The sequence below is a fragment of the Electrophorus electricus genome, chromosome 14, assembly GCF_013358815.1.
Source record: "Electrophorus electricus isolate fEleEle1 chromosome 14, fEleEle1.pri, whole genome shotgun sequence".
Lineage (NCBI taxonomy): Eukaryota > Metazoa > Chordata > Actinopteri > Gymnotiformes > Gymnotidae > Electrophorus > Electrophorus electricus.
This window is the reverse complement of record NC_049548.1, coordinates 14345229-14370000: the sequence shown is the minus strand read 5'-3', so window position 1 is coordinate 14370000 and position 24772 is coordinate 14345229. Positions and strand designations below refer to the sequence as shown.

The 24772-nt window shown below is 45.4% G+C and overlaps 1 protein-coding gene across 1 annotated transcript; it reads right to left on the bottom strand.

Moving 5' to 3' along the window:
* Positions 1-5602: 5602 nt before the first annotated feature.
* Positions 5603-23689, bottom strand: map2k6 (mitogen-activated protein kinase kinase 6). The gene is made up of 12 exons (XM_035533664.1): positions 23334-23689; positions 13673-13742; positions 13404-13452; positions 12029-12142; positions 11084-11203; positions 10441-10557; positions 8684-8735; positions 7898-8025; positions 7487-7564; positions 6715-6854; positions 6343-6388; positions 5603-6122 (listed from the first exon to the last, which is right to left on the bottom strand). The coding sequence occupies exons 1-12, from the start codon at positions 23422-23424 to the stop codon at positions 6045-6047; spliced, it is 1083 nt and encodes a 360-aa protein (XP_035389557.1). The 5' UTR covers positions 23425-23689; the 3' UTR covers positions 5603-6044.
* Positions 23690-24772: the final 1083 nt, after the last annotated feature.

Genomic DNA, 24772 nt, shown 5'->3' with positions numbered 1-24772 from the left:
TTTATTCATTAAACCAATCCTATATCAAAACCCCTGTGTTTAAGGGAGGGTGGCGGTGCTTATCTCTCTCTCTTGCAGGCACATACACTGAAGAGAATTGTCACTCCATCACAAACACACAAATTTTCTTTTAGGCTTTCTTTCTTCTTTAAGCCCTTGTTTAACCCAATCCACAGCATGCAAAAATCAGATGTATGGATCAGTTTTTTTTTTGCACACATTATATATATATATATATATATATATATATATATATATATATATATATATATATATATATATATATATATATATATATATATTTATTTATTTATTTATCTATTTTTTATTTTTTTTTTTATTTTTTTAAACTCTGTCAGCTTATACGAAGTGGCGGTGGTCCATCATCACTCTCACTGCACACATCCTCTTCAGCTGAGTGAGCATGACTACATACAGCTTAGAAAAATAGGTCTGGATGTGTGTGTGTGTGTGTGTGTGTGTGTGTGTGTGTGTGTGGCTGGCATGTTCCTGTATCCCACATATTCTGCAAAGCCCGGAAGTGGGAAAATCAGTCAGGCCCTTACAGCTATGAATAGCCCAGTTTTCAACGTTGGGGTTGAGTTCAGAGGGGAAGGATGTGCGCGGAAGCAGCCGCATGCAGGTGGTGTCGAAGACGACCCAGAGGGCCCTGCACGAGTCCTGAGTCAACGGGAAAACCCAGATAGTTCTCACGGCCTAGCCTGCTCCTGAGTCGTTTTGGCAGACATGCCTGCATCCGCCTGTGCTGCAAGTGGCTACTGTAATAAGTGTGCCGGGATTCCTTCTCTTTGATACATGTAACGTCCTTAACAGTTTGACAGGTTCAGCCACTTCCCATGTTTAACACCAGTAATGATGCACCCCCTGAAAAACTGCCCTTTGATTAAACACTGGCCCAAGACCAAGAAGTCAAACATTGATTTCCATCTTTCCTGTGTGGGAGAAGGGAAACGTACCAAGCTGAAAACCTTTCACTTGAGCTACTGTCACCACAAATGTGCAGAGAAAAGCCTAAAATATTTATCCATATTCCTTGGATACTACTGAGCGGTCGTTACACTTTCAGGAAATCAGGTGCTGTGTAGAGGAGTTCAAATTCTTGTTTTTGTACATAACCAGGGGCAAAACATGTGGACAGGACCTGCTTAAACTAAATAATAATAAACACTGTCAAAAGGTGTAGAGTTCAGCACATAGCTTCTTTTATTTTTCCAGGATGTAGATCAACAAAAATAAAGAACTACAGACAAATGTGACTAAACTTCAGAATCAAAAGGGCCCTGCTTCATTTCCAGGAATACGATTTATCAAGATGCGACATCCACATCTTGCTGCAGTGAAGCATGTTACCGCGACCTTGTGTGCAGCGTAAGGTGTGTCGCCTCGGCTGCATGCACTGGATGCAGTGGCAGCATTTGGCAGCGACAGGGGCGTCTTATGTACAATCAATGAAACAAAGAACGTACAGAAAACATTCAAAGAATTCATACAGGTCACTCAGGAAAATAGCTACCTACTTCACCCATTAAAACAAACAAACAAACAAAGAAAAAAAAACTTTTCAAACAGCAAGGAAAGCGTTGGAGAAAAATTACAAATCGTTTGGAAGACGATCCGATGTCTGAAACGGAGAATATAGGTTTCGTTGGCTTCGGGAGTTTTTGGAGCCACGATATATCGTTTACCGTGTCCACACCGGCTACATTTCGCGCACTGCCGTACCGGAGCTTTAAAGTGCAGTTCGTGGCCAGCCAGTCTCCATTTCAGTTAAAAGGCGCAATACTGCAAGCTAGTCAGTGTTACGATTCTTATACAGCCGAGCATGTGGCGTAATCAGGGAGTCGATGAGATGTTGCGTAAGTAAAGGTTTGGCTTTTTTTGGAGTAGCTATAGCAACAGTAGTAGTAGTTGTTGTAGTAATAGTTGCGAGTAGAGTGTTTAAAATCCGTTTATTTAGGCATCAAAACCGAAAATACTTTGTGAAAGGAGAAAAACAATAAAATCACATTAATAGGCTAACTAGTTTCCCTGCATCACTTATGTACTTAAAACTGGTGGCTCTACACACCATGATTCCTCAAAGCTGCAGATGTTACGAGGCAGTATTAATAAAAACTAAATTTATATATATATATATATATATATATATATATATATATATATATATATATATATATATATATATATATATATTAAAAACAAATGCAACCTTTATATGTGATTCCCCTAAAGCCTGGAATAATCACACCATGTCTAGGGTCAGGGGGACAGAAAGAGAACCCCATACGACTGTTCTCTCTACCAGCCTGGACCAACACAGTCACAAGAGCATGGAAAATTAGGGGGGGGGGGGGTGCATGAGAGAGAGGAAGGGAGGGAACGAGAGAGAGAGAGAGAGAGAGAGAGAGAGAGAGAGAGAGAGGAAGGGAGGGAACAACAGAGAGAGAGAGAGGGAACGAGACAGAGAGAGAGAGAGAGAGAGAGAGAGAGAGAGAGAGAGAGAGAGAGAGAGAGAGAGAGAGAGAGGAAGGGAGGGAACAACAGAGAGAGAGAGAGGGAACGAGACAGAGAGAGAGAGAGAGAGAGAGAGAGAGAGAGAGAGAGAGAGGAAGGGAGGGAACAACAGAGAGAGAGAGAGGGAACGAGACAGAGAGAGAGAGAGAGAGAGAGAGAGAGAGAGAGAGAGAGAGAGAGAGAGAGAGAGAGGAAGGGAGGGAACAACAGAGAGAGAGAGAGGGAACGAGACAGAGAGAGGGAGAGAAGGAGGGAGAGAGAGGAAGGGAAGGAACAAAAGAGAGAGAGAGAGAGAGAGAGAGAGAGAGAGAGAGAGAGAGAGAGAGAGAGATCTGTATTTGACAAAGCAGAATAAAGTGGAGGAAGAGGAAACAGGAACTTTTGCTGGAGCAAATGATTCAGAATAAACGAGAATAGGACCCTGATGACAGAACAGCAGACCTTCCACAGATTAGTCACACGTTCTATCTCCCTATCAATATCTCTGGGGAAAAATTAAGAGACCACCATTTCTCTGATTTTCACAATCTAACATATGTATATGAGATATAGTCAAAATATAAACCACTGAAGAGAATTCCAGGTAAATAGCTACAGTGTACTGTAGTAGGCCTAGAAGATGTAGAGGTAGTCAGAACTGTAGTGAAGTACACAACCTTGTTGTTTTGGACTACCTTTCTCCTGCTCAAATAATGCTTGCTCAGTTGTCAGCAGTATCTCTGTTAGAAATGGACTACTGGTGGCTGATAAATTGCGTATGGAAACAGATTTATTACAGTGTGTTACAGGTGCACTTTTCCAGTTACAAGTGCAGTCCTAGTCAATAAGGGTGAGTACAGGTACAAGGCAGGTGTTTCTAATAAAGCGTCTGGTGCATCAACATAGTCCACTGCTCTTTGGGCAGCTATTTAGTTATTTAATAGAGATGTTATGAAGTTGCCCAATCACTGCTTATTTGCGTGTAGTGCACACACTTCTGTGGTGAACAAGAAAACCTGCTCAGTGGAGCCCAACTCAAGAAGCCAGTGCGGAATTTTCAAAAGCTAGATTTCCTAGTAAGTTAAACTGACGATTGTCTAATAAAGTTTCCCCATTCTTCTATAGGACGGCCAAAAAATAAAACTGGAAATAAAATAAAATTTATAGCGGTTCCAAATTATAGTGCAGTTTAGTTGCCCTGCTTTAAAGAAGCCGAATCGTTAAGGACTTAATTAAGAGGCTGATGGCTGAGTGGAATCAGCTGCGGCAGAGCTTGGAAACTGATGTATGCCCCGCATGGGGACTCCAGTACACGTACAGGCGCGTCGGTGAGCGTCAAAGCACCTGACACGTGTACTGCGAAACACGTGCATTCTGAGGCGACAAACTTCGAGGACTAAGCCTAATGTAAACATGACAACAGGCCTCCCAATTTGGACTGAATTTTGAATACATCTTCTAATGCCCATCATTCATTTGCTCTGTTGGTAAATTACCTTTTCAGCGTTATCCGCTGTGACCTCTTGAAGCAGTTTGTCCATTTCGGGTCCCGCAGAGACGCTCAGCTCGAACATCTCAAGTTGAGAGGGGGTGGTAACCTTTCATCATACGTGTGAACATCAGTTCAAGTTAATGCTACATTTGATTTACACGAACACAAATTAGTTTGAAACAGCTAATCTAGCCGGTCATTCATCCTACAAAAACACATTTTTTGGCAAAATAATTCTAACATTAATCGTTAAAAAGTATAAATATGATTAACCCATTTTCCAACTTACACATCTTTCATTCGTATACGTTTTCTCTCACCTCACCAACCTCAATCTTAATGTAAATGCTCGTCAGTGGTGCACATTCCATTAAGGCAGACAAACTACTAACACGTGACGTCTGTATTCATGTCATTTGAGTAAAAAACAAAAATAAGGAAAATTCTAAGGAATCACCTCCCCTCATTATTACCTATTTATGCCAAAGGCTCTCTCGAACACCCCCCTCCCCCCACTGAAGATGAACAGAACTCCATTACCTAAAGCTGTGAGACACTGCAACACAAAGCACTGTGGGTTTTGTATTTTTTTGGACTTTTTTTTGGTATGTTTAATGTATTGTAGGTCTTTTCTATAAAGAGGCACAAATCAGGCTTCTGAGTCACGGTGAGACTTTCAGAGAAGTGTCAGCTACGTGTGTCCAAACTGTAATACAATACAATACAATACAATACACACACACACACACACCTCTTTTATGCAAGCTAGTGCATACAAACACTCACACGTGCATACCTTTAAAGTTGAAAAGAAAATGTCAAGTTTTCAATCAGAAAACAAAAAACAGCAGTTACAATAAATACAGAAACTGCAAAACACCTCAAGACCATTAACACATATGTACTTAGATGCTGATATAATAATAAAATCATAACTTCTAGTTGAATTGCAGTTGAACAGAGCAAAAACTCTCTTCATTGGCTCAGAACAGAGGACTAGATGAAGCAACAGACCAAAAGCTACCAATTACCCAGTTATCCTTAACACACACCCACACACACACCCACACACTCTTCATAGAGGGTATGTGAACAGCAGACCTGCTACTACAACCATCATCAGATCTGCAGTAAAAGCAAAAGCTCGTTTCTTTTAGAAAATAACTGATTAGTCTGAAGTGTTCACTTTGGTGTGAAGATCACTGTAAACCTGCTGTTTTATGAAATAACCCCCCCCCATCTCCGCTGCCTCAGGCCAGTTTATGAGTCAAATTGATGACCTTCCCCATTTTGAGCATGTTTAAAAATCTGACCTCAGGTCAGATTTTAAAAAGGTACCATGTACCGAAGCACAACAGACTACATAACTACTCTCTTTGCTACGTCTTGAGGAGAGATTGTCACATCCATCCCTAATAATTTCAAACCCATTAAGCCCACAATATATTTATCATGCACTCCAATGACATTTTCCAGAAATATTTGTTGAGTATATACAGATATTTATATAATATATAAATATATCTATATCTCTCTGTCTTTTTTGCCTGGTTTTTGTGTTTCATGTTGACAATGTAAATGACTGTTACAAAGGTCTTCAACAGAGAACTTTATTAAAAATCAACTGATGTTAAAACTGGCTTTGGACTGAGAGGACTGGCATGTTAAATAATGATTTAAGATTTTGATATATGAAATTCAGATTGTTACACCCTCCTTCAGCACACGCACGCACGCACACACACACACATACATAAAATCGCATGCATTCGGGCACACACTCATGCATCCACACACAGACACACACACACACACACACACAAACCCCTCCTGTCTCCTGCCCAAGTCCGACGTGTTGCTAGGAAACCACCTAGCCCCATTAGTTTCAGTCTCCACCCCCTGGCCTCTCGAGTCCCTCTGCGCTGTTGGCTGAGGTGGGTGTGTCTTACAGGTGTCAGTCTTGCGATTGGTGCTTTTTTGTGGAATAGTCCCGCTTTCCCCATTGGCGATAGGTCAGTTTCACCAACAGGAGGCACGTTCAGTTGCCGAGGATGATCTTGACAAAGCAAGCAACGTCTGTCTCTTTGGATTCATGGTAGGTGAAAAATGGATGTTGCTGCACGTGGAGAAAGTCAAAAATCAACACAATTCACCAAGTACAACAGAATAACTGAACATGAATTTATCCTGTTAATCTTCCTGAAATGGCACGGACCAACAAGTGATGGCGTCCAACTTCCAGTAAATGTTGGCATGAGTGATGTTAGACTGACCTCTAGTGGTCAGAGAAGGAAATTGTTACTAAATGAGAAATAACAACAGACCAGAAAACTCACCATGAGTTCTGTGTAGTTTGGCCGCTCTTTAGAAACCTTCTTTAAGCTAAAAAAATATATAATAATAATAATAATAATAATAATATCATCCAAAACACAAAGTTTGACCATTTTAATAAACCACAAAATGCATGTACTCCAAAGCGCCAGTTTGTATACAAGACAGACTATAAACTTGACAGACAACATGGCAAGTGTTGTGTGTCCCTCCCCTCCAGGGCGTTTAGAGAGCTATAGTGGAAATAACCATCTGCTGCGCATGTGAGTGTTCCTTGTGTGTTGGGTAGTTAACGCTGCGTGCCTTGTGTACGGGGAACACACGCAAGTAGGTGTGTGTGTGTGTGTGTTTGTGTGTGTGTGTGCACGACCCACCACTTTGACGTGAAATCCACAAAGTCGGGTGAGAATCGGTCTGAAGGGAGCTGTGGAGAAGGTTCTTCCACCACCTGCTTCAGCTGCTGGAAGGGTGTTCCCCACGAGTCGTAGGGAAAGCGTAGGATAGCCAGCTCGATCTGAGCACAGCCACACAGGCAGTTAGCCACAGCACAGCTACAGTACAGCTGCCGCTCTCCTAGCACAGAGCCGTTTAGCACAAACTGTCCTGATGGGATGCATTAAACGTTCGGCACGTGCCGGAAGCATGCTGGAGTATCTAGGCTTGCAGAGGCGGACTTGATCTCTTCACAAGAACACACGGGCAGAGACAACACTGAAAATTTGCACATGGATTGCAGTGACGCCCATAATAATGAATTAATGAACTTGTCAAAGAAACTGTTGTGAAGGTTAAAATGAACTGCTATACTGTTCCAAAAAAACCCACAAATATCGTTCATAAAAAAAAACACTTAAGAAATGTGTCAAGTTTAAATTGTAACTTGCATCACAAATGCATTATCTATACCACCGGGTCATTTAGTTAGTGAGCAGAGAGGTCCCGCCATTGGTTTAATCTACAGCTGCAAACTAAGACCAGAGTTTATGCGCGGATAGATTTTCAGCACAGCAGACCGATGAGGTTCGATGGTACGCAGTGTCCATTAGAGCAACAGGAATACTGCTGAGATCAGCAGATGCGAAGCCAAGCTCTCGCTTAGTGCTATAGTCCACCTCCTCCCAAACACAACAAACAACTCTGACTCACCATGGTGATTCCTAAACTCCAGATATCGGACTTGACGTTGTAGCCTTTCTGATTGGTTTCTGGGTTTATCCGCTCCGGCTGTAAAACAAAGACATTAAAAACAAACATGAAAAAAAAACCAATAAACAAGCAACAACTAAGAGTAGAAGACCGTAAAGACAACAGAGAGGCAGACAGAGGAGATTAAGAGGAATTGTAACGTCACTTAAGAATAAATCTTTTCCTTAGACTATCAGTTTTCTCTTTTCATTAACTGCTGCAGGTAGCTACCCACCCACTCACCCTCAATCTCATACACGCACTGTATGAGGCTGTTCTTCTCTGACATCCATATTAGCACTCCTAGTCCTTTAGTGTGAACTAGTTGAAGAGTGAATGGAGAGACGCAGACTGTGCTCTGCTGCTGCTTACCGCCATGTAAGGCTTGCAGCCTGCATCCATCGTTTTAGCGACTGAGTCCACCAGGTAGCCACTGATCCCAAAGTCACACATCTTCACCTGACCCTGCATATTGATCAGGACGTTGGAGGGTTTCACGTCTAAAATGACACACAGATGCAGAGAGAGAAAGAGAGAGAGAGAGGCGCATGTGTGCATGTGTCTATGTGAGACAAATCAGGTAACAAAGAAATCCCCCATAATGTTAAACTTCAAATCATCCATTTTCATGGTCCAAACTGAATGTTTAACCAAATCGGTCATCCAAACTGTCCTCATCACAGCAAAATTTGAACATCAGAACAAATGAAACCAGGCACAAAAAAGAAGGAAATAATCAAATCAGCCAACAGATTTTTTAAAAAGAGAAGTATACACAGAGAACGGATGGGCTGAGTCTCAGTGTCAACAACGCTGATGAAGAAACTTAATAATTAGAATCCAGTGTGCAGCAATCACTTTTTTAAGAGCCTTAATAACTTTTATGGGTTTTCTCATCCATTTAAAACACTCTCAGGGAAATTTGCTGTAGCAAACCATTACTGGATTGAGCCTCAGTAACTTCAATAACACTAACAATACACTGTCATCCCAGTTACAATACCCTGTTAGTGCCCTCAAAAGGGCTGGTTAGGGCTAGTTAATATCAACAACCCTGAAGGCATCATGAAATAGAACCAAAGCCACTGCTGTGCGCTCAGCTCACGAGCTTCCATCACCTGTCCCTCAGAGTACCGCCCACCCTCCCCCATGTCTCACCTCGATGGATGACGGACAGGTTACTGTGCAGGTGTTCCAAGGCTTTCACAATCTGCAAGAGGAAAGGAGATTCGGTGAGGTGGACGCACACACCGCCTTCTGGGGTAGCACACGCACGGAGGACGGGTGGAGAACCAGGACGGGGCAAAGGTCAAGCAGGACTAGTCTCTGCCCCAGGCTGGGGGGATGGTTAAGCGGGATGAGTCGCCACCAAGCATATAAACTGCATCCACATTTCTGCCAGGAGCTTGTTTTCACCCTCACTTAAAAAAAAAAAAAAAATTATAATATTCCAGTCGTATTGACCAGAGAAAGTTAAACGAGGAGCAAGGAACTTGGCTAAAGCCAAATTCCCTTCTTGTCTCTCCCTAATCTGCTGCAGCCTTTGTCGGATTAGCCAACAAAGCAGTCTCACGGATGCCATTCAGAGTCAGAAATGTGTTTGTGGCAGATTTGGTGGGCTTTTTTCTTTTTAAAACAAACGTTCAATCTTAGCTGAATAATACTACATTCTAACTTGCTTGTATGACTGAAGACTACTTTCTGCAGTGCATGACAGTATAAGAAAACATTATACCAGGAAATTCCTGTTGCACAATGTGTTGTTTGCTAATCATCATCACAGTTGAGGTCTTTGGTGTTGGATACTGATGTGACAAAAACATGTAATACACAAATGAGCCCTGCACCAAGTTTTCCATTTTAACCAGGTGCTGCGTGGATGGCGGCCCATCTCAGACACTCCTGATGGGAGTACTGTGGGTGTAGCAGTGAATCGCAGCGTTCGCGTACCCCCACTAATGTAAATCACTCTGAAGATAATGCACTCCTATCTTTAAATCTCATCACATTGTGGGTTATCTAATAAGCTTTTGATGCATTGCAAATAATAGCTCACAATGGCCCTCAGTCATCAAAATCGAGCACAGATTTGGCCCACGGTGACGTGTGAACTACTGAGTCATCGTCTCGTTCATGAAACCCCTGCACAGCGTCGAAACAACTGATGAATCGGCTTCAGCAGTGTGAAAACGGCACCAGTGCACGTGTGCCTCATTTACATATTGAAAAGGACACCCTAAATTGACCCCATATACATAATATTTGCATTAAACACACCCTAATTCATGAAGGGATGGTGTTAGGTCAATACAAAGCAAGCGTTAAGCAGATTACACTCACTCAAAACGGAAGATGAACAGATAGAAGGAAATAAATCCAGTGGTGTAGTGATTAAAATCCAACTGAATTACAGAATACGCATGTTGACCGTAATCAAACTGGATTGCCTTCCATTTATAACAAGAATTCCCATGTGAATTATCATCATCGTTATTAGAGTCCTATTCTTTCATAAGATTACATACATCAGTGATGATATTGATTGACCACCAGCCAAGCCAATTAAACTAACATGTAAATGCGATCCTGGCAAGAGTGACAGAGACTAATAGACCAAAGATGAAACTATAGATGACAAAACTGCATAACAAACTTGCCTGTAACATTTGTGCTCACTGGTTTTACGGTCCGACTCAAACATGCACGGCTTTGATTGGGAAAGGGCTTCTATAAATGTGATGCACAACAGCCACAAATGCTAGCGTTGCTGTCAACAACCAGGTGGCAGGAACGCGCGCGTACACTCACACTCACACACACACACACACACAGCATCTGGAATTGCTCGGACACCAGGCCCCTGTTGTGATCATGATCAGCGGCGAGTGAGCGGCATAAAGTTGAGTGGCACTCACAGAGACGGCCATCTTGCCCAGGATGTCTTCCGGGATGGTCATGCCCTTCTCATGGACCTTCTTATAAAACTTATCCAGTGAGGTGTCCATCAGTTCCATGCAGATCCATACGTCACCCTGGCAACACATTCAGCCAGATAGGGGGGTAAGACCACTTTTACAGGTGGGGGTTAACAGATCGGTAATAATCGTACCACATTCTAACATGGGGAAAGTAATTGAAATGTGTCAGTAGATACAATGTGGAACTTTTAGAAGCAGCTTTAGTATCCAGATATTATAAGGGTATTATTTATATTATAAGGGTATTACTTCAGGTCATTACATTTGCAGGTGTCATTTGTCCACTCTACAACACTCCAGAGGAAGTTCTTTTCTATATGAGTAAAACTAACACTTTCAACTTTCTCCATGATTCATATTAAAAGGTCCATTTCATTCAATATTTGTTTTAACATACCAACATTAAACTCAAGCCTGAAACGGTCTGAAGCTACTAGCCAAGTACGGGTTTCCGCTCGGCTAAGCCAATCGCTCTCCACTGCTGAAACATCTGTGTGAAAAATTCGATTACGCCTTTGAAAGTGGATGTGTGCTGCCTCTGTCTCAGCAGGCGCGTGGTGGACGGACGTGCTGCGAGTACCTCTCTGAACAGCGCGCCATAGAAGGTCACGGTATAGAAGCAGTCCACCGTCCTCATCGAGATGTCCAAGTCCATAAGAAGCCGCTTCTGCTCCTGTGTGTTCACCGTCGCACGGATTCTCTGCAAGTACGTGTGTGTATGTGTGTGTGTGTGCGCGTGCATGCATTAAAAAGGACAGTTGCACATGGGTCACAAAACCAAGCACAGCTCCTGAAACAATCCAAATCTATCGTTAATTTCCACAGAACAGAATTTCTCGATCGCTTGTGCCACAGATCTGGCATCGGGCATCTCCTCTGGAGCTGAAGAGCTTGTGCTCGTATTTTTCAGAAATGAGCGTAAACTGTCTTTTACTGGGTCCCTCTTTTTTGCCCCTCATTTTCACTGACAGCTAGAACAGCCAGTAAATATGTGGCTATGCTAATGAGGTGGCAGGACTCCAGCCCAGAGAGCTAGTCAGGACCAATCAGATTCCACTTCACTGAGTAAATATGTGGCTATGCTAATGAGGTGTCAGGACTCCAGCCAAGAGAGCTAGTCAGGACCAATCAGATTGCACTTCACTGAGTAAATATGTGGCTATGCTAATGAGGTGGCAGAACTTCAGTGAAGCGAGCTCTTCAGGGCCAATCGGATTCCACCTCACTCACTTTCACAGTGAATCTGAAGTGGTTGCAGACGTCCGCGCACCCCACGACACTAAACGCTCCTCTGGGGCTGTAACAGTTTAACAGGAGAACAGGCAGCTGACATTTGACGCCCGTCTACATTCATACGGACTTCGCTGGAACGCGAACAAAAGTGACAAGTAATGAGGGACTCGTATGCAAAAGTGAAAGGGAGTCCTGCAGTAGGTTTGCTAAAAGTAGTTTCTAGGAAACCGCAAATACTCCTCCACGCCGCCCACTTAAAGCTGAAGGGCAGGTAAGCGAGGATGGCACTAACCTTGACAGCCATGATCACCCCACTGGGCACATGTTTCATCTTGTCCACCACTCCATACGCGCCTCTACCCAATTCCCCGATCGGCTCCAGGTCATCGGCCTTCACCTCAAAGTTCTACGCGCACGTGCGCACACAGACAAAAAAGAATGATTAAGAGGAACTTGTGAAGCAAATGAATCATGTCATGCTTAGCAGGCCATTCATTTTTCCAGAATGACTACTCATTCCGAGGTGTGCACGCACACAAAAGACAAACATGGACAATGCAGAAGGGTGGTAAATATAAACAGAAAGTATTTTAAAAAGGTATAAAAAAAAGTTGTTTTTTTGGGTTTTTTTTTTTAGTTCCGTCAGACAAGTTTGATTTAAGAAAAGATAGGGAAATGTCACTGTCCCCAAAGTGTCCCTCAGTACAGCTGAGAAAAGACAGGCTCTTTCCCCACCTGCCATTACCTGCCATTACCTGCTTAGCAGCAGAAAGCTTTGTACCTCGAGTCCACAAAACACAGACATGCCGTAATCTAAGATCTTTTCAGATCCCCCCCCCCAGGAAAATCTGACCTGTCTTTAACTACCATTAAAGTAACTTCAAACTTTGGGTTAAACTGTCAAGAGAAAAAGCCACCATCTTTACCAATGGAAAATTCCACTTATTTGATGAGTTTAAAATAAATATTTTTATAGCCCAGGAGGCAGTAAAGCACATTCCAGCCTGCCTGCAATCAGAGGGGTCCAACGGTGCCGTAAAGTGCACTGGGCGTTCTTTAGGCCTCCAGGGTGATTCACACAGCCAAGCTCTGAAACGTTGTCCGCCCAAGATCTTCCCTCTTACCCCACCACCCACCGTAACACAGAGGCACGAGCCCCGGAGAGAGCCAGGCCCGCCCTCACAACAGCGCCTGCGAACCACGATCTAGACTCCACGCAGAGGCCGAATGGCCATCTATGCTCAAAAGGCGTAACGCGAGCAGATACCCATGGTACTTTGCTCTCATACCAAGCAGTCTGAGAAAGAGGAGTACCAACTTTCAACATGGCCGCATACACACCAATTACACGGAAAACCGCACTTAAAAAACCTAAAAACATGGTGGCGAGTGGCTATGAAAGACGACACGTGTGTGTTCTGAACTCTGTTTCTGTTCTTCAGCAGTGAAGAATTTTAATAACCTGAAGAGAAATGACTGAAGACGAGAGCATTCAAAAAAGGGTGAAAAGAAATCTAGAAAGAACGCAAGACATCCTCAGTCACCAAAAAACAAAACAAAACGAGAGACATTGGATAGTACTGAATAGCTAACATAAAACCTTTTCCCTATTAGGTAACTGACTGACAACTCAGATTGGCGTTGAAGAAACTGGGGGCGGAGTCTACCTTGTCTCCGATGGTAACGCAGGCTTTGGAGTCCAGGTCTCTGGGGGGTCTGCAGAATAATGAAGGAATCATATTTAAAATCTCCGCACCACTCTTACATGGTCAACTAGCAACAGGTCATCCTTAAATCACATCACTCAGTGTCTTCACTGCCTGAAGACCCAGCGGGAGTCTGGCAGTTCAGTGCAGAAGACATGCAAATACAAAATGCAGCATGAATTATTTTTCTGTTCCAGGAGATGAACGGGGGGTTAGAATGAAGTGCTTACGTAGCTGCAGGAGGAGGCTGCTCAAATGCCTCCTTAGACAGCCGGAGAAGCGGCTTCTTCTTACCTGGACCTAGGAGAGAGAGAGAGAGAGAGAGAGAGAGAGAGAGAGAGAGAGAGAGAGAGAGAGAGAGAGAGAGAGAGAGAGAGAGAGAGAGAGAGAGAGAGAGAGAGAGAGAGAGAGAGAGAGAGAGAGAGAGAGAGAGAGAGAGAGAGAGAACAGAAAAAGACAGAAGGAAACAGAGAGAAGCACACAAATCAGGAACAGTAGCTTTGACAAACACAAGAGCCAGTGCCATAGAGAGGATACAGTTTTTCCCCCCAAGCAGAAAGTGTGTGTGTGTGTGTGTGTGTGTATGAGACAAACAAATAAATATGGCAAATACACACACAACCACTGACAGACATACAGTATAAAGAGAAACGAAAGCATCATTCCAGAGTGGTCTCCGTGGAGACCCTATCCTTTAATGCAGCTCTTCTCCCAGAGAAATTCTGGGATCCGGAGTCGGAGGAGGACCTGGGAGAGTCAGTGATGCGAGCTCTTACAGCCGGACAGCAGCCACGGCTCCAGGTCCTGGCAGGGCGGAGCAGCGCCAAACACGGACCAGCTAACGGCGCCTTCGCGCTCTCGCTAGGCGCCACGGCAACAGGTAGGGCCCACGGGGACTGACAGCAAGACAGGCCAATCACGTGTGCCCGACGGCAGGTGAACATGTTGTGCTGCTCGGCAGAGCACCTAACGCAACCCTTCTGCTCCACTGAACATGAGCAATGATGGCTAGCACAGGGACATCTAGTGCCGGAAAAGAGAGGGAGGGTGTGTGTGTGTACACTACAGCACACTTGCAGATTTAGGAATGAGATAAATACACGAGCACACCATGCGCTTGCTTTTTTTTTTTTTTGTTAACCTCAACGAGATGGAGATGATGCCAAAAGATGCACCAGGCACTACACACAACCTTTCCCAGAGTAAAACCAAAAAGGTGAGTTGAGCAGGTCCAAGTCGGGGTTTCCCCCTGTGGTGGAAAAGCCTCTAGCATGGACACCAGTGTTAGGCACCTACTCTACAGTTTCAGAATAAGTCACATTTAATTGTATATTAAATGTCATATTTTACTATGAGATCATATGCAAAACAACTCTTATGTTTTTTTTGGGGGGGGGGGGTTAAAATTGTGTTGCACTGATTCAAAAATGTACGGCATGCCAATTTATTCTAATTATTAAGTTCATTTAAGAGCAAAAATTACACTTATTTAAAGCAGAATTATGCAGGCTTTTAACAGTGTTTCTTTACTATAAATCAAACATTTATAGATCTGTGGTGGCACAAGGCAAGTCATATAGCAAATGATTCTAAGAAAAGTGTATGCATACACTTATTTCCATACAACTCTCATAACATTTCATTAGAAAAATGACTAATCACACGTACATGGTCATGACCGGCAGACCTGTGCCACATCTGCTCCTACCGGCAGCCGTTACGACAGCGTCAGTTGAACAAGCTCTGAAGCAGCCAGGAGCAGGAGCAGAGGCGGGGCCTAAAGCAAGCCCCACCCCCTGTGTCTTCACTCCAGACTTCTGGGCTTTTCTGAAGAAGTCTGTATCCTCTGCAGTTTCCCTGAACACAGCTGCCTGGACAAGGAGGCGTGGCCGCAACAACACAGCGCTGTTCTACTCGTCTTTCCAATACTCCCTCGTAAGTGGCGGAGATGCTGGCCAAAAACCAAGCAGTGCTAAGATACAAAAACCAGCAACAATCCAGGCGCAGAGCCCCGGGCACATGAACCTAACAGTTTTTTCTAAGGCCCTTGTTTTAAACCATCACTTCCAAAGAGGAAAGGGGGAAGTCGCCTCAGCCGCGGGGCGCCAGGTGTCGGAGCGCCGGCTGGTCTCTCCTTGACCACCACAGGCCGGAAGCTCCGGGGCAAGAGAAGGCAGCGCGTTTTCCTCCGCCCAGCCGGGGTGGTCGGCCAGATTCGTGGCACGGCACAGGAAGCAGATTCCTGCATTCCTGCCCTGTCATGCCCCCTTGCTCCCTCTCTCCCTCCGAGACGTCTGTTCCAAGCAGGCTAGCGCGTTCTCATTTCCACACGCACATCGTTGCCAGAAAGTCAGAAGACTCTCCGCCCACCTGCATTTACCCATGCAACAATAGCAATAGAAAACTGACACTCAGCTGCCCCCAACCTCCATTCACCACCTCGTCCACCTGCACACACACGCACACACGTGTACGTGACCTGTATGAATGATGAGGCCAAGAGATACAGTATGTAAATGCTCTATTCAGTCAGGTGCACTTCACCTTTAAAAAGCAGTTTCCCCTAACACACGTCATGCAAAGCAAAACACCAGCACCGGTGTGAACGGAGACCGACAACCTCCTTATCTACACAAACGGCTCATGAACGTAGCTAATCCTGAAAATGAGAAGCTGCCACAGGCCTACGCCTAATAAGCCACTGCAAACACTCACGACAGCTGAAAACGGGAAGAAAAGTTCGTATGTGGGCCGTCTTCAGTCTCTCTGAAGAGCACTGTGAAACTGTTACGCAAGCATTAGGAAGACCAGTGCGGAGCGTTAGGAAGACCAGTGCGGAGTATTAGGAAGACCAGTCCAACAAATATAACAACCACTGCCATTACACACTCTGCTCAGCTGTCATAGAGATGGCAGGAGGTTCTGGCTATGCGCACATTTTTCCGTTCTACTCTCCCAGCTGGGCACAGAGACACGGGGGGGCAGAGAGAGGGGATGGGCACAGAGACACAGGGGGCACAGAGAGGGGATGGGCACAGAGACACAGGGGGACGGGGGGGGGGGAATGAATGGGCTGAGAGGACGAAGCAAGCTTTGACATGCTCTGCACAGCAGAGGACAGCTTTCATATGCACAGAGCCATGCAAATTACCAACACAAACACACACACACACACACACATCACACACACACACACACACACACACACACTTGCATGGACATGCACAAATCAGACACAAACACACATGCGTACACTTTCATGGTCAAATGCACAAACTGGGGAAATGCTCATACTCTCTCTCTCACACACACACACACACATTCTGCAATACTCTGCCAGTAAAGGCCAAACATACCCATCCAAACACAAGAAGCCCAGTATTAATGCACCGAAATGCAAAAAGACTCACATCTCCAGCACACCTCCGGTTATGTAACCGCCTTCATGTGCTTAGAAGGAAAACTATTAAAATAGGAATGAAACTGCAGAAAGCCAGAAGCACACAGGGCCGAGCTGCACAGACTCGCCGCATCAGGTGACAGGTGTGAATTGCAATGCAACCGTTACACGACGCCGACTTAATTCACTGGAAGTCATGGCGTATTCTCCTCTTTCACTGAGGGACACACGGAAGTACTGGGTGGAAAGATGTGGTGAAAGACGTCTGTCCTTCGCACAGCGCGGGTTTCTTTCCCTAACGGCATTTCGGAGTATGCCCTTTTCGGCAAAGCGTGGGACGCTGCAACACGTGCAGTACTTTGGTGGGACACAACCCCATTAGTCTACAGGGCACAGCCACGCCCTCTACAGCACCGAGATCAGACTAGGCCCAGACCATCACTCTGTGCTTATTAGCAACACTAGCGTTGTCAGGCAAAAACTGTTCCCATGGAGTTCGATTTGCAAAAACACTGCCCTGCCTGCACTCCCGGCCAACTGCAAGGCACGAGCACCGTGCACCTAGAAAAGACACGACATGATTAATGGATTATGTAACTGTGGTCCTGGCAGTAAACCATGGCTTGCATGTATTGTCTGAGCAGTGCGGAAGGAGATTGGCACTTCCTCTGACACTCCACAGAAGGATATTTTTGGCAACCTTCTTTTCGGTGCTTTTTCTTCTTACTGACTTCAGGTGATTGGTTTTTCCACGTGCCACACTCATTTGTCTCAAGCACCTCCACATGCATCCAAACCTCCGTGTCGCAGAGTTCAGCACACACTCGCTTTGCAACAGGAAGCACACACTTGGAAAACGAGAGCCAAGACTATGCCGAACATCGTGTTTACCTTCAAACGAACGCCAACTGAACCTCTGCAAGGCCCTGAAACGACAAGGGACCTTACAAACACAGTGCAGAGGAAACAAACGTTCATGCTACTGTTTCGCATGCATCTGCTCGGCGATCGGCAGTTAAGCTTTGTGATTTGGGAACGTCTGAACAGTGACCGACGTGACCTCAGAACGCCGCAACGTCTCGCACGTGGACAGAACAGGATACTTCGTCACCTTCCCTTTAAACGGATTCTGCCTGGAATTCCAGCAACGCAGAGGGTCTCTACGTGGAATTTAAGAGACCCGGAGGAGGAAGGATGAAACACTGAGTGACAGGAAAAGAGAGAAAGAGGCGATGGGGGTAGGGAGAACAAGCATGGAGGGCAAAGCAAAAGCGATAACCGGCTGGCAAGAAAACCAAACTGTTTAAAATGTGAATGGCAGAGTCTGAGACGGGCGGTGGGGGCGACAGAAGGAGAGAGACAGACAGACAGATACAGAGAGACAGAAAGACAGACAGAAATAGACAGAGAGATGAAAATAACCTCTTTCACATTGCCGTCTGCTGGTACCCCCTGATTGGTCTGGCTGTTTGTAAAACACTCCACACTCCCAAAGCGGGCAGAGCCCGTTGCTTTCCTCTGCTGGGGCTGCAGCGATAGCAAGCGGAGTTTGTGGTTCGCCCTCCGCCCGAAACACCGCCACTGGTCTGCAACGCACCTCGCGCGGAGAACGGATCTCCTCCCACAAACCCGCGCGCCTTGTGTTCTCTGCAATTTAGGAGCCTTGGAGCAATATAACAGAAATGAAGTCCTTAGCTCTTAAAACCTGATCACGTTTTGTGGGTTTATGAACCATTCTCCATTCACTCGGTCCTGGCACAAGACCCAGCGAGGGCATGCGAGAGCGTTATGGAAAAAAGGAATCACTCTAGATCAGATGTCCCCCCGCTGACACCCACTACCCACACTTGTCTCTCGCGGGGTCACCACCACACTAAGTGGCCTGTTTTTTTGTACACCACTTAGCGCACGTGGTTGGGAGGAGAACCTGTGGGAACACTTGATAGGCCGTTGAACGGCCGACACCTAGACGTGAGGAACTCACTTCTCTCATCAAACATTCACCTCTTGCCTCAGATGTTTCCAGGAAGCATGCAGAGTGGCTCATCTCTCAGCTAACAGCCTACATGATGGCTAATAATAATAAATGTTTTTTTAAAAACCAAGCTAAAAAACCCCATCCTATCCACTACTGTGACTCATTATGCATCTCCAGGAGTACACCACGCCCAGTCTTACGTCGTCTTGTCTTTAAATGCTGCTCCGCTGTAGCGGAGCGCCGGACTTGTGCAGGAGCCGTGTAGATGACAGGATGGGTCTGGATGGAACGGAGCCCTGCACTCAGAAACCGGAGCGGAGCGGCTGCGCGCTGGAGAGCATTTGCTGCGTGTGCACAAGCTTTCCCAAACGGCGCATCTGGGGCCAAGTAAGAGCTCCCCCTTTAATATCGAACACATTTCGCCATTGCCCGAAGATGACGCAAGGCTATTTATTACCTACAGCACGACGCCGTTCCATCCGTGGAGAGGCTACGTCTGCCTTCAGAAACTCTGCATGGCCTCGTTTCTGTGGTGACATTAGCATCAGCAGTTCGAGTCAAAAGCAGAGGCTTGTCGTGGTGACGCGACGCCCTGCCTGACTGTGCGCACATCCTGTAAATACTGCTGTAAAGAGAAACCAAACTGAAGGGGGGCGGTGTCCTGATAGCAGTCGATTATTCAGGAGTCCGCAATAAGACAGATCAATGTCAGAGTGTATGGCTTGCGCAACCTAGCATAGCTCGCATTCTTTAGAGTAGAGACGCACAGGGGCAGAGAAGAGGGAGAGAGCACTCTGCCCCGCTAGAAAGGGCCTCTCTGTCTGAGCGCCTGCAGACCATACATGCTGATTACTCCACAGAGATTCAAGGGAGACACCAGGGAGACACTATTTATGCTCGTCTTGTTTTCAGCACGCCACCAATTTCGCTGCACTCGCACACGCAGCGCAGCGGCTCACCAAGGAGCGTGCATCAGCAACGCCCGTCTGCTCGTGGTCAGGCAAGAATGCAGATTCAGTTCTAATGCTGACTGCACCTGAAAATAGTCAGCTGCAAGCACGCACATATGCAAACATGGATTTGCGTGCAAGAGCTCAGCACAGATTCCCAACACGGATTTGCATCCTGCATGGATGCACGTAGGCCTGCAAGGCTGTCAAGCCAAAATGGGAAAGAAGAGAAAAAAAAAAAAAGACCCAAAGGATTGTAGGATTGCCCCTCCTGCAGAAAATGCTTTGCGGCTGGATGGCCAGCGACAATCAGGCTGTCGACGTAGCAGATTTAGTACCTCTGCAACTGGGGGTCATTTGCATGACAAACATTGACGAGTGGGCAGCTGCTCCGGGGCTAGATGCAAGGGGGCATGGCCTAGATCACACATTCACCACCCACCACAGCAACCGGGGGGCGGCAGCCACGGCACAGCACACAGTAACGGCATAGAAAAGCAGCAGCCAACAGCGCAAGACGCCCTGAACTACTGCTCCATATGTCAAAAAAAGTGACTGCCAGCAAAAATAAATAAATAAAAGAACGAACCTGAAACCGTGTTCTGTTTCAGCCCCTTGAAACAGACCTCCACTTGCTGAAGATCCAAGTTCTTGGTCACCAGCCCAAGCAAAATGCTTTAAAAGCTGCTGGAAAAGCTATAGGCCTGTGCACATTTGTAACAGCAACCTGGCACTGAAAGCAGCTAAATCTGCCCCCTCCCCCCACTTGCGCTGGACCAGTTACAGCACGATCACAGCTCGTCTTCTCCCTCTTCAAACTTGCTTTTTTTTGCTCAGATTTTCTTTGGTCATCTTGCATAAAATTCAATTGCATAAAGCTGGCTGAGGTTCTGATACAGCAAAGTCGTTCTCAGCAACTTTACAAAGGCCGGACCCCACGCGTTAGTGTGTGCCAAAAAAACAAAAAACCTGCACTAGTACTTCTTTTTGATTGGGAGACATTTCACGTTTCATTAAAAGCTTGTTAGAACTGGCATCCTGTCGGTACGGCAGCTTGATTGGGGCACGAGAGTCTGGAAAGGGAAAGAGGCACCTGAACTGTAAAAAGCCAGACATCATCAGGCAGTGGCAGCGGTCTCCGTTTACAGGAAAGTAAATGGCCTCTCAGGCTGCTTTCAGCAGGACAGGAAATTGAAAAGCACATTAGAGCCAGTCAGTGGGTTTCAGTGCCTCCTCAGCACTGGCTGCTGCTCCCTCACAGTCCGTTCCGAAGCACAGCCATGTCTCCTCCCACTCGGTCCGAAACGAGTTCAACACCAAACGTCACGCATGCCGCGCAGGTCACACCTCACGCCGAGTGCCTCTCGGATCACGCCAGAGGGAGCAGCGGGGGCAGTCTCGGGCCGGATAAATTCCAACGATACGTGGACGTACAGGTGCTGCTTGCAACGCATGGGAAGAAAGAGTTCAGAAGAGGACTGGTAATGTCACCAGTGCTGTCAAGATAAACGGCAGTTTGTCAAAGAATCGACTGTTTGGTGCGATGGCGCCAAGCTAAAATACCCGTTCTGAAAGGAAAAGCCACAGTAAGGTGTCACTCATTCCAAATCTGAGAACAACTTCAACGCACATTCAGCACACGGGGAATGACATTGGCATGCGAGCTGTCAGATGGAGGATTAAAGCCAGCACGCTAAATGACTAGGCAAAAAGAAGGCTTAGGGGTAATTTACTAATTTAAATACATAAATAGGCAAGCATTTAAGCACCCAACAGGTAGTCATGACGCCCAGCTAGCTGCAATTTCAACTAAGTGGAAAGTCTCGTAATTCCAGGTGCACAGAAAAGTAAATGCAGCCTCTGCTCATGTGCAATAAGGGTGATGTCAGCATGATCGCAAACAGGCATTTCCAACTGGGAAACTTCACGCAAACTACAACCCAGTTTATCAGCAAGACAGGAATTTTGTGTTACCCGAGTTGTCTGGGCCGTGACATTTCATAAAAATGTGTAGTGATTACATTAAATAACCTCATTACCACTACTCTCGAGTCACCATGCAGTGGCTGGATTCAGTTGACATGGAGCCACTTTAATGCATTATTACTGACAGTGCGTGGTCTGGACTCATCGTGACACAGCAGGAGGGGAAAAAACAGAAGCTTGTGAAGAACACAAAAACACAGCATTACGGTCTCCCCTTCCCATAGACCACTTCCGGGACACTCCCCAACTGTTCCTCCACAGGTAGACGATTGTGCGTGTAGGAGGGGCACCAACACAAACAACATGGAGCCAGGTGTCCCAGTTACGCATTAACAACCACTCCCCTTCCGACATGGAAAACATCTCAGAGCCAAATTTTCTTACACAGCGTCTTCTGTTTCATCGCCGAGTTTTGTCCACGGTAATTTCGCTAGCCTACAATGCAGTTTGGTTCGTGGTGACTAAGCTAGGGCCCCGTGGTTGCAGGATCGGACGACAGCTGTTGGTCATGGTTCAGACTCACAGGAGTAGCCTAGTCTGCGCCAATTTAGGCCCAAGGTGCGAAAAAACGCTCATGTGCAAGTTTGGAACATAACGTTTAATCTCACTAAAAAGACACCCCGTTCAATACAACAGAGACGTTGTTCAATAACCTGTTTAGCTTATAGGTGACAACAGAAATCATTCTTGCAAAAGACCCATAGCTAAAGAAAATGAAAAGAATCTGCGCCTGGGTGGCACCTTCGTCCGGGATGAACAGATCTCTGACTCGGGGAGTCGAGCGCATTCGCCCCGTTCCTCGAAATGTTCGGAGCAGCACACGTTCCCAACAGAACTATATTTAGCTTTTTTATTTTTGCAGTGTCTACCTATGTATCAGCCTGCTGCTGGGACCAGGCTCAGGACGCGGCGTCCCGATCGTTTTCCATTACGCGCATCAACACAACAGTCAACTAATAAAATGGTCCGAACTTGGGCGCAGTTTTCCACCTCTGTTTAGCTGACTGGGTTATGCCATGCAGCTAATCTAATGCTTTTAGGCATTTTCCTCTCAGCCTATTGGCACAACCGATTAACAAAGTTGAACGTTATTTCATGCACCTTACATGCAACACGGTCAAAAGTAAATCAAGTGCATTCGATTCTGCAGAATATATTTGCACTGCAAAAAAAAATGTTTCACAATAATCTACTTGTGGAAACGATTCCGCCTGTGTGTGTGTTAACTCGGGCGCGGGCAACGTTGCCGTTGCACAATCACTTGCATCGCTAAGCTAAGATAACTAGCATAGCTGGTTAGTTCCTGAACACGGACCGAAGGCGTATCTGTAAAAATCCTGGTCGAACAAGAATGCAAATAGCTAGCTAGCTACATGAGCAGCAGAGGAGAGCGCTGCCTTACCAGGAACTCTGCAAAAGGGCAGATCTTAAAACAGGAAATGCAACTGACCCTTTCAAACAATCAAACTTTGAGTTGCATTAGCAAAGAAAGCTAACCCTGCAGCCGTGCACGTTGCAAGCAGTGCAAAACTGCCTGCAATTCCGAGATTCTGCACAGATCGCTTTAAAACACTTACCTCCTTTTGGCATAGACATTTCCCCTTTGCTCTGGTGGGGGGGAGGGGAGGCACAAAACACTTTGCCTTCGTTCTCACTCCCTCCCTCCATCTCCCTCGCCGCGGAGCTTCAGCGGGCTTGCTTTGCAACAAAGGTGCAAAATACAAGCCGCGATCTTCATGCACTTGGGCTCTTTCGGAACGAGGTCCGTTTACCTTCGTCTGTGGACCACGATGACGATTGCACGGCTCGCAGTTCCCAGTGGAAACGATTAATTTTGTAACTGTTCTGCAAAGAAACCTGGGCAGCACTTACATGATGGGCCAAGGCTAGCAGCTGAGAGCTCCTAACTTGGATCAGTGCGAGCCCCTGCGAGAACACGTTCTTCCTGCAATTCGCGCAAGGCTTCATGGGAATTGTAGTATATTTCTTTTACGCCGTTGCCAGTAAGCTGCAGGAACGACTACGCCTACTGTGATACTTCTTTACTTAATTTTGCGTGCACTTAAGGGCTTACAAAAAAGTGAAAGAAAGTTTTATCAAGACTTGTGTGTGTGTCGGTGAAATCTATAGCTAGATAGTTATACACTATATAAGGAACAAGAAACAAAACAGGTCGACATGATGAGTCACCATAGTCTGCCTGGAACAAATGGCTACTTACTATGCAAAAGACATATAAAGAAATGAATCAATTTATTTATTTATTATAATTTTTTAGTTTATGAACATTTTTGAAAGTGAATTGATATTGCCAGTTATACTTTTTTGGTGCAATTCTTTTACATCAAAAGTTTTCAGTCTTTAGAAAAAGTCATGTTTACTTGTGCAAGAGATTAATATTTACTGCAATATTTTTAAATATTTAAATATCATATCCTTCTAACTTCCTGTCAGGTGTTCACATTAAAACCAGTGATTTGTACATGACAGTTAACTGGTATACAGGCAATGTATTGTGGAGTTACCATGCCAACATTGAGCATGACATTAGGATGTGCCCTGTCTCTAATTACAAAACCACTGAACATGTTGAGATCATTTCAGTGCAATAAAACAGAATCTACCCTAATAAGGCTACCCACTGCAAATGTATTTAATTTAGTATTCAAATCTAAAGTGTATTCATAATTTCCCTTGGAATCCCAAATTAAAATTTCTTTCTGTTACTGACTTTCATTCTGTCAAAATAGTTCAAGGTAAAGTTTGAAAGGAGTAACGTAATGGTAAATTCATTCAATGGGGCAGGCAACTTTGTGACTGCACATGATCCAGCCCTCACCCATGAAAAGATCTGCTCATATTACAAACAACAGCAATACATTTTCCAAAATCTTCAATGTTCCTCAAAATATTTAGTGCTCGCTTAATATGCACCCCCTCCCTCAATGAGGGGCTACTGTAGGTCAGTATGAGCCTCGTACATCCTGCTCTCCTCTGAGTGGTGCACACCACCAGC

Excerpts from the sequence above, each read along its gene's own strand:
- map2k6 (XM_035533664.1), bottom strand. The coding sequence starts at position 23,424 with ATGGAGGGAGGGAGTGAGAACGAAGGCAAAGTGTTTTGTGCCTCCCCT. Across the intron at positions 10,558-11,083 it reads ATGGCGCGCTGTTCAGAGAG|GGTGACGTATGGATCTGCAT; the intron begins GTACTCGCAGCA and ends ATGTGTTGCCAG. Across the intron at positions 6,123-6,342 it reads CAAACTACACAGAACTCATG|CAACATCCATTTTTCACCTA; the intron begins GTGAGTTTTCTG and ends CTCCACGTGCAG.